The 12,510-nt window shown below is 34.5% G+C and overlaps 1 protein-coding gene across 1 annotated transcript in view; it reads left to right on the top strand.

Annotated features, from left to right (window-relative positions):
- The first annotated feature begins 283 nt into the window (after positions 1–283).
- LOC119529476 (UDP-glucuronosyltransferase 2A3-like) overlaps positions 284–12,510 on the top strand; it is a 50,703-nt gene continuing 38,476 nt past the window's right edge. Inside the window, exon 1 of the mRNA XM_037829921.1 lies at positions 284–1,046. Within this exon, the coding sequence (XP_037685849.1) occupies positions 323–1,046 (724 nt within the window). The 5' untranslated portion in view covers positions 284–322. The remainder of the gene's footprint in view (positions 1,047–12,510) is intronic.

Raw genomic sequence — 12,510 nt, 5'->3', positions numbered from 1 at the left:
TTTTCTGGACTGCTCCTTTCTCAAAATCTACCCTTTAACACTTCAGTGAAAACTGTGTACCAAATAACCATTCTTTTTCTCATGCTGTTCTATTCACTTTGATTATCCTCCTTCTGTCCCTTTTGCTTCAAGGCTTCCCTGCAAACCAAATATCATATTGTGCTATGCCCATAAACAACATTGAACAAAGTTCAGTATGTGTAAATGCCCTTTCTTATCTCCAGAAATTAAATTTTAACTTATTCTTGGTTAACTGTCATTCTATATCTGTACCCAGCAGCACAAAATTTCCTGCAAGGCAACATATGAGGAAGCTGCTATCATGGTGACTGAGAAGTCGGTTCCAGCTCTTCTTCTTCTGCAGCTATGCTGTGTTGGATGTGGATTGTGTGGGAAGGTTCTGGTGTGGCCCTGTGACATGAGTCATTGGCTCAACATGAAGATCATTCTGGAGGAACTCGCGGCGAGGGGTCACGAGGTGACATTGCTGGTTCCTTCACACAATTACATCATTGACCACACCAAGCCTTCCATGCCAAATTTCAAGGTGGTTTCTGTGCCAAATGATGGAGAGAGAATTAAGAAAGTACTAAATGAATTTGTGGATGTAGCTGTTAATGTCATGCCACAATTGCCAAACTGGCAATCAACATTGAAACTACAAGACTTCTTTCTTCAAACAAGTGGAGATGTGAAATTTCTCTGTGAGACTATAGTGTACAACCAGACACTCATGAAGAAGCTCAAGGAAACTAACTACAATGTAATGATTATCGATCCTGTGATGCCCTGTGGAGAGCTTATAGCTGAGTTGCTTGCAATCCCCTTTGTGCACACATTAAGGTCTTCTGTAGGTGGCGCTTTGGAGAAACACTGTGGGAAACTTCCAGCGCCACTCTCCTATGTGCCTGTTCACATGGTTGGACTAGGAGACAAGATGACTTTTCTGGAAAGGTTGAAAAATCTAATGATTTCCCTTTTATTTGACATCTGGCTCCAGAAGTATTATGTTCAGTTTTGGGATCAGTTTTACAGTGAAGCATTAGGTAAGAAACTGCTTTTCTTTCTAAATTAGTTGCCAAAGTGTAAGGAAAATCTAGCTGAGTGAAAGAATACCTCCTTAAAATTCTGTCTATCCTGTAAAACTCTTCAAGTCATACCAATGAACTGATTATTAATAATAAATTGTGGGAGTGGAGGCAAGAAAGATTTTCCCATAGCTACTCTTTCTTCGGTAGAGTCATCTAAACATTTATGTGTGTTACCTTGCTTATAATTAATATATGGTGATCAAAACAGAACAAAATATAAAGCACAATAATAGATGTTAATCTAATGAAGAGATTTTATTTGTCAAATACAGGCTGAAAACAAATAGTCCAGTACAGTGAGTTTTCAAAGAGGTTGTGGTTGTTCTACTGTACCTTTATTGGTAAAGAGAGTATAATGCTTGCTGTGTAAGTGACATAACCTGCTTGCCTGAACACAGCAACAACCTGAAATATGATCTACATTAACAATGAGATTGAATTTGGTACATATTTTACTTTCCTTTCACTTTCCTTAAAAATTTTGAGAATTTTTGATGATCATTGATTATAATTCTTGATTTTAAGCAATTTCTCATGTAACAGGGTACTAGTCCTTCGTAGCTGTTTCAATAATTTTGGATGGAATTTCAGAAAATCTTACATACACTGTTTCATCATGGCTAGTCTTACTGAAGAGCTTCACAGATGTATTATATTTCTTTGGAGGGTGTTAAAAGAGCCCTCAAAAATTAATTAGAGAGTATTAAAACACTGCATCAGGAGGGGTTAAAAGATAGCAGATTTTTCCTTTCAATGATTTACTTATTCTACATATTTTAAATTGGTTGCCATTTCTACTAAAGGGTGTTTTGCTTTGTAATTTTTATATACCCAGCTGTCTTCTGAATTCATGAACTCATGCAGGCTTTCACTCCAACATCTTTGGAATTGCCTAGGGATACAAACTAACAAAGGATCATATTACACACTCAAAATATTCCCTAATTTAACTCAATAACTTTTAAATGATAAATTGTTTCACAGAACTAATATCAAAGGAATCAGCATCAAAAATTCTTAGCTTTAGACATGACTTTGAATTTACACTGCATTGATGTTATGGTAAATAATTTGCAATCATTAAGCACTCTCTGGGTGCCAGCAATATGTTAGGCACAATGGATTTGTGTTAAATATGACAAGGATCTTTCCTTCAAGTCTGTGTTCAGAGATAAATGGAAGAGACAGAATTATAAATTTACCCATGTTAATTCTTTGGTATATCAGGGTATGGATAAAACACTTTTGCAAGACAAATGTTGATGGCAAATGGAAACAGAATCATTTTAACTGGGGAGAATAGTGAAAGTTGTTTTCCACTAAGCAAGAATGTGTTCTGACATTAACACTTCTCTTATTATAATAACAAAGACTGCCAGGTTTCTGATTATAATAAAGATTTGCAATATCATTCCCATGATGAAAAGAAGTAGATAGCTCTCTATTTCCTCAATTTTAGGCCACTTACTGACCCTTTCTTTTCACCTTAATTTCCCATTATTTATTATGCTTATTATCATATATTTGCTGCTTCTGGTTTCCTAATTCTCATATTCTTCTACTCATTCCTTCATTTTTAACCAGACTGAGTCAAAATATCATTCAGTCTATGAAATCTACCAAAGTTTATTACTAATATCTATAAAGCCTAAGAGACTCTTTATTTCACAAGCCATGAACAGTGCTGGATTATATCATAGAACAAAACAGAAATAATTTAAATCAAAATAGTAGAAGTTCCTGTTTCTAAATATCTTTGGACCACAGGCATCAGATTCTGCATTCAACAGTGCATTTTTACACTGACCTGTAGGTCCCTTGTCATGTTTTTGGCCATCTCTCTACATTTAAAAAAATAATTATTATGTTTAATTAAAGAAGTTGTAGGTGTAAAAAAAGTCATGTAAAAAGTGTAGCATTACCATGCACCTACCTATTGTTGTGACTTTGCATTAGTGAGGTACCTTTGTTACAATTGAAAAAATATTCAGATGGTACTATTAACTATAGTCCATAGTTTACATTAGGTGTATTTTTCCATATGCCATCCTATTATTAGCACCTTGTATTAGTGTTGTACATTTGTTATAATTCATGAAAGAACCTTCTTATGTTGTACTATAAACCCCAGTCCATTGTCCACAACAGAGTTCACTGTTGTATATAATTTCATTTTATCTTCTAACCTTCATTCTAGTACCACATAAAATGAAAAATGTCCCCTTTCAACCATATTCGCATACATAATTCAGCACTGTTAATGACATTCACAGCAATGTGCTACCATCACCATCATCCATTTCCAAAACTTTATAATCAACCCAAATAGAATTTCTGTATAAATTAAGCACCAGCTCCCCATTCTCAACCTCAAATCTATTGCCAGGTAACCTATAGTCTAGATTCTAGCTTTATGAGCTTGCTTATTACAATTAGTTCATATCAGTGAGATAAGATATTTGTCCTTTTGTGTGTCTGGCTTATCTCACTCATGATAATGTCCAACTTGTTCATCCATGTTGTCACATACATCAGGGCTTCATTTCTTCTTAGAGTTACAAAATATTTTATCATATACATATAACACATTTTGTTTAACCATTCATCAGTTTATGGACACTGCGTTGATTCCATCTTTTGGCAATTGTGAATAATGCCTCTATGAACATCAGTGTGTAAATCTCTGTTTCAGTCCTTTCTTTTAATTATTCTGGATATAAACCTAGTAGTGGTATTGCCAAATCATATGGTAATTGTCTATTTAACTTCCTGAGGAACTGCCAAACTGTCTTTCATAGAGGCTGCACCATTTTTCATTACCACCAGCATTACTTGAATATTCCTATTTCTCCACATCCTCTCCAACACTTGTAATTTTCTGTGTTTTAATAGTTGCCACCCTAGTGGGTGTGAAATGATTTCCCATGGTGGTTTTGATATTTATTTCCCTAATAGATAGTGATATTGAGCATCTTTTCATGTACTTTTTAGACATTTTTGTATCCTCTTTGAAGAAATGTCTGTTAAAATTTCTGCACATTTTTATTTAGGTAGTTATGTCTATTTTTGTGCAAATTCCATGCTGTTTTGACAACTGTAGCTTTGTGATATGCTTCAAAGTCTAGAAGTGTGAGTTCTTCAACTTTTTTCTTTTTCAAGATGTTTTTGGCCATTCAGTACTCCTTACCCTTCCAAAAACAGCTAATAACTGACTTTTCCATTTCTTCAAAGTAGCTTGTGTGAATTCTGATTACGATTCATTGAATCTGTAGATTGCTTTGGTAGAATTGACATATTAATGATAATTAGTCTTCCACTCATAAACACAGAATGCCCTTCTATTTATTTAGGTCTTGTTTGATTTCTTTTAGCAATGTTTTGCAGTTATATGTTTACAAGTGATTTACATCCTTGGTTAAATTTATTCCTAGATACCTGATTCATTTAGTTGCTATTGTAAATGGAATATTTTTCTCATTTTCCTATTGAGAATGCTCATTACAAGTGTAGAGAAACACTACTGATTTTTTTTTCAGTTTTTCAGCATACCATATAATCCATCTAAAGAGTACAATCAATAGTCCACGGTATAATCACAGATTGTGCATTTATTAACACTATAAATTTTATAACATTATCATTATTCTAAAAAGAAAAACCCCATACCTCTTATATTCTGTAATTACTCCCACTTAGCATTGTTATGGTACCTTTGTTACAATGGAAATAATATTAAAATATTACTGTTAACTGTAGTCTATAATTTGAATTAAGTGCATTTTCCCATTCATCACCTTTTTATTAACATCTTATAATAGTGACACAGATTTCTTCCAGTTCATGAAAGAACACTCTTATATTTGAACTATTAACCACAGTCATATCCACAGCAGGGTTCACTGTGTTATACAGCCCCATGTTTTAGCCTCTAGCTTTCCTTCTGCTGATATACATGACTCTAAACCTCCCTCTTTAACAGTCACATAATTAAAAACTATAGATCACATTCACAAAATGTTCTACCATCACCTTATATGCTTTTCCAAATTTTATAATCTACCTAATTAAAAATTCTACACAAATTAAGCCTCAGCTACGCATCTCCATACTCATTCTATCCCCTGGTAACCCATGTTCTAGAATATTAACTCTATGAGTTTACTTATTATAATTAGCTCACCTTGGTGAGATCATCTAATATTTGTCCTTTTTTGTCTGGTTTGTTTCACTCAACATAATGTCCTCAAGGTTCATTCCTGTTGTTGCATGCATCAGGTCTTCATTCCTTCATAGAGGTGAACAGCATTCCATCGTATATATTTACACTTTGTTTACCCACTCATCAGACTGTGGTCACTTAGGTTGTTTCCATCTTTGGGCAAATGTAAATAAAGCTCAGCTATGAACACTGTTGTCCAAATGTCTGTTTATTCTGTTCATGTCCCTGATTTCAGTTCTTCTTGGTATATGCTAAGTGACTGGATTTCTGGATCACATGGCAATTCTCTATTTAGCTTTCTGAGGAATCACCAAACTGTTTTCCATAGCTGCTGTACCATTTTACTTTTCCACCAGCCATGAATGAGTGCTCCTTTTTCTCCACGTCCTCTCCAATATTCGTAGCTTTCTATCTTTTATTAGTGGCTATTCTGGTAAGTGTGAAATTATACCTCATTTTGGTATTGATTTGCATTTCCCTATTAACTAATTACATTGAGAATCCATTTTTTGTGTGTGTTTTTCAGCCATTTATATTTCCTCTTTGGAAAAATGTCTATTTAAGTCTTTTGACCTTTTTAATTTCACTTGTTTGTCTTTTTGTTGTTGAATGTAAAATTTCCTTATATGTTTTGGATATCAAACCCTTATCAGATAAGTGGATTCCAAATATTCTCTCCCATTAATTAGGGTGTCCTTTCACTTTCTTGACTAAGTCCTTTGAAGTTCAAAAGTATTTAATATTGAGGACGTTCCATTTACATATTTATTCTTTTATTGCTTGTGCTTTGGGTGTAAAGTCTAAGAAATGATTGCCTATCACAAGACCTTGATGATGCTTCTCAACATTTTCTTATATGGGTTTTAATGTAAGGGTTCTTATAGTTTGGTCTTTGATCCATTTTGAGTTAATTTTTGTATAAGATGTGGGAGAAGGGTCCTTTTTCATTCTTTTGGTTGTGGATATCCAGTTCTCCCAACACCATTTGTTGATGAGACCATTCAGCCCTAGTTGAGTGGACTTGGTTGCTCCATTGAAAATCAAATGATTATAAATGTGCAGGTCTATTTCTGCACTCTCAATTCATTTCCTTTGATCATTCTATCTTTATACCACTATCATGTTGTGTTGACCTCTGTAGTTTTGTAATACATGGTCAAATCGGGAAATGTGAGTCATTCATCTTCATTCTTCATTCTTCATTTTTAAGATGATTTTGGCTATTTGGGGCCCATGACCCTTCCAAATAATTTTAATAATTGAATTTGCCAGTTCTGCAAAGTTGGCTGTTTGACTTTTAATTAGGGTTGCATTGAATCTGTAAATAAATTTGGGTAAAGTTGATATCATAATGATAGTTATTCTTCCAAATGCATGAATATAAAATGTCCTCCCATTTATTTAAGTCTTCTTTGATTTCTTTTAGTAATATTTTGTAGCTTTCTGTGTACAAGTCCTTGCATCCTTGGTTAAATTTATGATTATTTTTGTTGCTATTGCAAAAGGATTTTTTCTTGATTTCCTCTTCAGATTTTTCATTACTGGTATATAGATACACCACTGATTTTTGAATGTTGACCTTGTATCGCAGCACTTTGCTGAACTCATTTATTAACTATAGAAGCTTTGTTGTAGATTTTCTGGACTTTTTATATATAGGATCATGTCATCTTCAAATAGTGACAGTTTTACTTCTTCCTTTCCAGTTTGGGTGCCTTTTATTTCTTTTTCCTGCCTGACTACCCTGGCTAGAACTTATATCACACTGCTGAATAACAGTGGTAACAGTAGGCATCCCTGTCTTGTTCCAGATTTTAGAGGGAAAGCTTTTAGTCATTAATCATTGAGCACAACGTTAGCTGTGGGCTTTTTGTATATGCTTTTTATCATGTTAAGGAAGTTTCCTTCTATTACTATCTTTCACAGTGCTTTTATCAAGAAAGGATGATATAATTTCTCACATGCCTTTTCTGCATCATGCTAGCCAATCACATGGTTTTTCACATTCAATTTGTTAATGTAATGTATTACATTAATGGGTTTTCTTCTGTTGACCACCGTTGTATCTCTAAGGTAAAACTCACTTGATCACAATGTATAATTCTTTTAATGGGCTGATGGAATAATTTAGAGTATTTTGTTGAGGATGTTTGCATGTATATGCATTATAGAAATTGGTCTGTAACTTTTTTTTCTTGTAGTATCTTTATCAGGTTTTGGTATTAGAGTGATATCGGCTTCATAGAATGAATTAGGTAATGTTTCCACCTCTTCAAATTTTTGGAAGATTTTGAGCAGAATTAGTATTAATTCTTCTAGGAATGTGAGATAGTATTCACTTGTGAAGCCTTCTTGTCCTGGAATTTTGTTCATGTTTTTGAAGACTGGTTCAATATCTTTACTTGTGATTGGTCTGTTGAGTTCTTCCACTTCTAGATTCAGTGTAGAAATGTTCATATGTTTCAAGGAATTTGTCAATTTCGTCTAGGCTGTCTAATTTGTTTGCATACATTTTTCAAAGTATCTTCTTATAATCCTTTTTAATTCTGTGTGCTCAGTATTAATGTCCCCCTTCTTATTTCTGATTTTATTTATTTGCTTCCTCTATCTCTTTTTCTTTGTAAACTTACCTGTTTGTCAATTTTATTGATCTTGCAAGGAATCAACTTTTGAACTTGTTAATTCTCTCTACTGTTTCTTTATTCTCAATTTCATATAATTCTGCTCTAATCTTTATTATTTCTTTCCTTCTCCTTGCTTTGGTTTTATTTTGCTATTCTTTTCCAAGTTCCTCCAAGGTTCTGTTAGGTCTTTGATTTCAGCTCTTCTGTTTTTTATTAAGCATTTAGGATTATAGATTTTCCTATCAGCACTGACTTTGTATCCCATAAGTTTTGATATGATGTGTTCTTGTTTTCATTCATCTCAAGATATTTACTGATTTCCCTGGCAGTTTCTTCTTTCACCTACTGATTAAGAGTATCAACTTTCATATATTTGTTGATTTTCCAGCTCTTTGCCTTTTACTGATTTCCAGCTTCATTTCATTATGGTCAATGAAGAGTCTTTGTATGATTTCAATCTTTATAAATTTATTGAGACTTGTTTTGTGACCCAATATATGGTCTATCCTGAAGAATGATCTATGCACACCTGAGAAAAATATATATCTGTCTCTTTGGGGCTGCAGTGTTTTTTATATGTCTATCAAGTCTAGTTCATTTATCATGTCATTCCAGTTCTCTGTTTCTTATTGATCTTAATCTATGTGTTCTATCTGTTGGTGAGAGTGTTGTATTGAAGGCCCCAAGTATTATTGTGGAGGTCTCTATTCCTCCCTTCCATTTTTCCAGTTATTGTCAAATTTTTGGGAGCACAGAGCTTAGGTGCATAACTAGTTGTAATTGTTATTTCTTCTTGGTGAATTGCCCTCGTATTAATGTATACTGTCTTACTGTCTCATATCAGTTTTTTCTTCAGTCTATTTTGTTTTACATTATTATATCTACCACTGTTATTTTGGGTTAATATTTGCATGGAGTATTTTATGTCTATCCTTTCACTTTCAACCTATTTATGTCTTTGAGTCTATATGATTCTCTTGTAAACCATATATAGTGGGTTTTTTATCCATTCTTCAAATCTTTGTCTTTGATTGGGTAGGTTAATCCATTAACATACAGTGTTATTATTATAAAGGCAGGACATACTTCAGCCATTTTTTCCATTGGTTTTTATAGGCCATATCTATTTTTTGTAGGACTCTCTTTACCTTTATTGCAACTTCGTTTTCTGTATAGTTAGTCTTCTGTGATATATGATGGATCCCTTTCTCATTTCTGTTTCTATATATTTTCTAAATGTGTTCTTGTTTTCTGTATAGTTAGTCTTCTGTGATATATGATGGATCCCTTTCTCATTTCTGTTTCTATATATTTTCTAAATGTGTTCTTGTCTCCCTGAGGTTTATTACACAACCTACATCTATACTCCAACAATTTTAAAAGATAACTTATCTTCAGTAGCATACATGTTGTCTGCATCCATATTACTGTTTCCCCTCTTTATTTTGTTTTTTCTCACTGTACCACTTTATATTTTTCACATCCATAATCAGGAACTATACCTTTTTCTTGTTCAATTGCATTCTTATTTTTGTATGAATAATGGGTAGGGTTATTATTCTTGTTTGCTAGTGCTGCCATTATGCAGAATATGAGAAATGGATTGGCTTTTATAAAGGGGATTTAAGTCACAAATTTACAGTTCTGAGGCCATAGAAGTGTCCAAACAAAGGCATCAACAAGAGAGTACATTCACTGAAGGATGGCCAAAGACATCCTGAATACCTATGTCAGCTAGGAAAGCACGTGGCTTGTATTTGCTGTTCCTTTGCTCCCGGGTTACATTTCAAAATGGCATTCTCCAAAATTTCTCTGGTTCTCTCTTAGCTTCTCTGGGGCAAACTCTGGGCTAGCATCTCAAAATGATTCCAAATATCTCTAAGCATCAGGTCAGCTACAGTCTGGGCCTGTGTGGCTCTTTTGAAAGACTCCAGTAAACTAATCAAGACCGACCCTGAATGGGTGGGGTCAAATCACCATGGACACTTTCAATCAAGAGGTCACACCCTAATGAGAAACATTAATAAATCTGCCATAAGATTGCATTAATGAATATGGCTTTAGTGGGGACATAATATATCCAAATTGGCAAAGTTATATATTGAGAAAACAGGACTATATGATTTTGCATCTACCCTGTAGTTACCCTTAGTGATGATCTTCATTTCTTCACATGACTCCAAGCCACTCTTTCCTGCCTTTTCCTTTCAAACTACAGAACTCTCTTTAGTAAATCTTGTAGGACACATCTTTTTTGATGAGCTCTCTCAGTTACTGTATATATGTGAATATATTTTATTCAATTTTACTGAAATATATTCACATACCATACAATCAACCAAAGTGTACAATCATTTGTTCACAGTACCATCATATCATTTTGCATTCATCACCACAATCAATTTTTTAACATTTTCATTACTCCAAAAAAAAAAATAAAAATGAAAGTAAAAAAGAATGCTCAAAACATCCCATCTCACCTTTCCCCACCACCACCCCCCCTCGATTATTCATTGAAGTTTTGTTCCCATTTTTCTACTCATCTCTCAATACAGTGGATAAAGGAGTGTGAGCCACAGGGTTTTCACAACCACATGGTCACACCATGTAAGTGATATAATTATACAATTGTCTTCAAGAATAAACGCTACTTGGTTGAAGTTCAGGTATATCCTTCTAGCTATTCCAATACACTAAAAACTAAAAAGGGGTATCCATATATAAGGAATAAGAATTACCTCCAGAATAACCTCTCAACTCCATTTGAAATATCTCAGCCACAAAAACTATTTTGTTTCATTTCTCTTCCCCCTTTTGGTCCAGAAGTCTTCCTCAATCATACAATGTTGGGTTCAGGTTTATTTCTAGGAATCATGTCCCATGTTACCAGGGAGATTTACATCTCTGGGAGTCATGTCCCATGTAGGGGGGACATCAGTGAGTTTACATGCAGAGTTCACTTAGAGAGGCCACATCTGAGCAACAATAGAGGTTCTCTGGGGGTGCCTGTTAGGCACAATTATAAGTAGGTTCAGCCTCTCCTTTGCAGTAACAAGCTTCATAAGGGCAAGCCCAAGATTGAGGGCTCAGCCTTCTAAATTTTTAGACCCCAATGCTTGTAAGAATATGAGGAATTCCCCATGTGGGAAAGTTTGATATTTCCACATTTTCCCCAGTCCCTAAAGGGGGCTTTCCAAATACATTTTTGTTCTTTGCCCAAATTGCTCTGGGATATGTTGGGACTTCACACTAACCTGTGCAAACCAATAAGATCTCACTCACTCTCAAAATTCCACACAATAGTGTATGGAGAGATGAGTAGAAAAATGGGGACAGTTTGAATAAACTGACCATACAAGTTAAAGTGTATAATGTGCTACAGAAAATATATATTTTGCACCCAAAAATCAAAAAAACAAAAAACAAAAACAAAAACAAAAAACATGTCTTCTTTTGGTGCCACACTAAAGTTGAAATTTTAAAATACCATCAATATCTTCCTTTACCCTTTAATCTGATTTGCCTTCATCCTAACCAGATCAACTTCATTCATATTTCTAATTGAAGTCTGATCTCTTTTTTCAGACTCCTTAACATTTGCTGTATGGGGTAATGCTGACATTCATAGCTGCTGAACTCTGGATATGAGTCTTGGGTGTCATACAGATACCCAAAATTCCAGGGACCAACCAGGTTATAAGCAAAGATCTCAGCATCTCAGAATTTAGAAATAACCCTTATAACTTAGGCATATATGTAACTGCTGTAAGAGCTTACCCTTTACCACAAGCCTTCCCCTGATAACCCATGCTCTCAGGTTCAATTCTCAGAGTTTGCACATTATAGTTAGTCCATATTCGTGAGGCATTATAATGTTTGTCTTTTCATTTCTGGTTTATTTCACTCAACATACTGTCCTCAAGGTCTACTAGCCTAGTTGATTACCTCCCAACTTCATTCCTTCTTGAAGCCACTCAATATTTCATTGTATACACCACAGATTGACATTCCATTCATCAGTTGATGTACCCTTAGGACACCTCCATCCATCGTGAATCATGAATACTGCCAACAAAAACATCAGTATGTAAATGTCCATCCATGTCCCTATTTTCAGTTCTTCCAAGTATATACCCAAAAATAGGGTGGCAGGACCATATAGGAACCCCATACTTAGTTTCCTGTGGAATATGTGAATGTTTTAAACTCACCTTCATTTCTGAGGGACAGTTTTACCGGATAAGGAGTTTGGAGGTGGATTTTTTTCTCTTTCAGTCCCTAAAATATATCATACCATTCTCTACTCACCTACATGGTTTCTGATGTGAAATTGACACAGTCTTAATGAGGATCACTGGTATGTGATGATTCCCTTTGCTCCTGATGCTTTCAAAAATCTCTCTTTATCTTTGATACTTAACATCTTATTCTGTATGTTATATTTTTGGAAATATTTGGCCATAGTTTCCTCAAATATTCTTTCTGCCAATTTTCCCTTCTCTTCTCCTTCTGGGACTCCCATGACACATATGTTTGTCACTTTGTGCTGTCACTGAAGACCCTGCTCAATTTTTTC

Source organism: Choloepus didactylus, chromosome 3 (genome assembly GCF_015220235.1).
Source record: "Choloepus didactylus isolate mChoDid1 chromosome 3, mChoDid1.pri, whole genome shotgun sequence".
NCBI lineage: Eukaryota > Metazoa > Chordata > Mammalia > Pilosa > Megalonychidae > Choloepus > Choloepus didactylus.
Note: the sequence above shows the minus strand (reverse complement) of the source record. Positions and strands in the feature narration are given on the sequence as shown.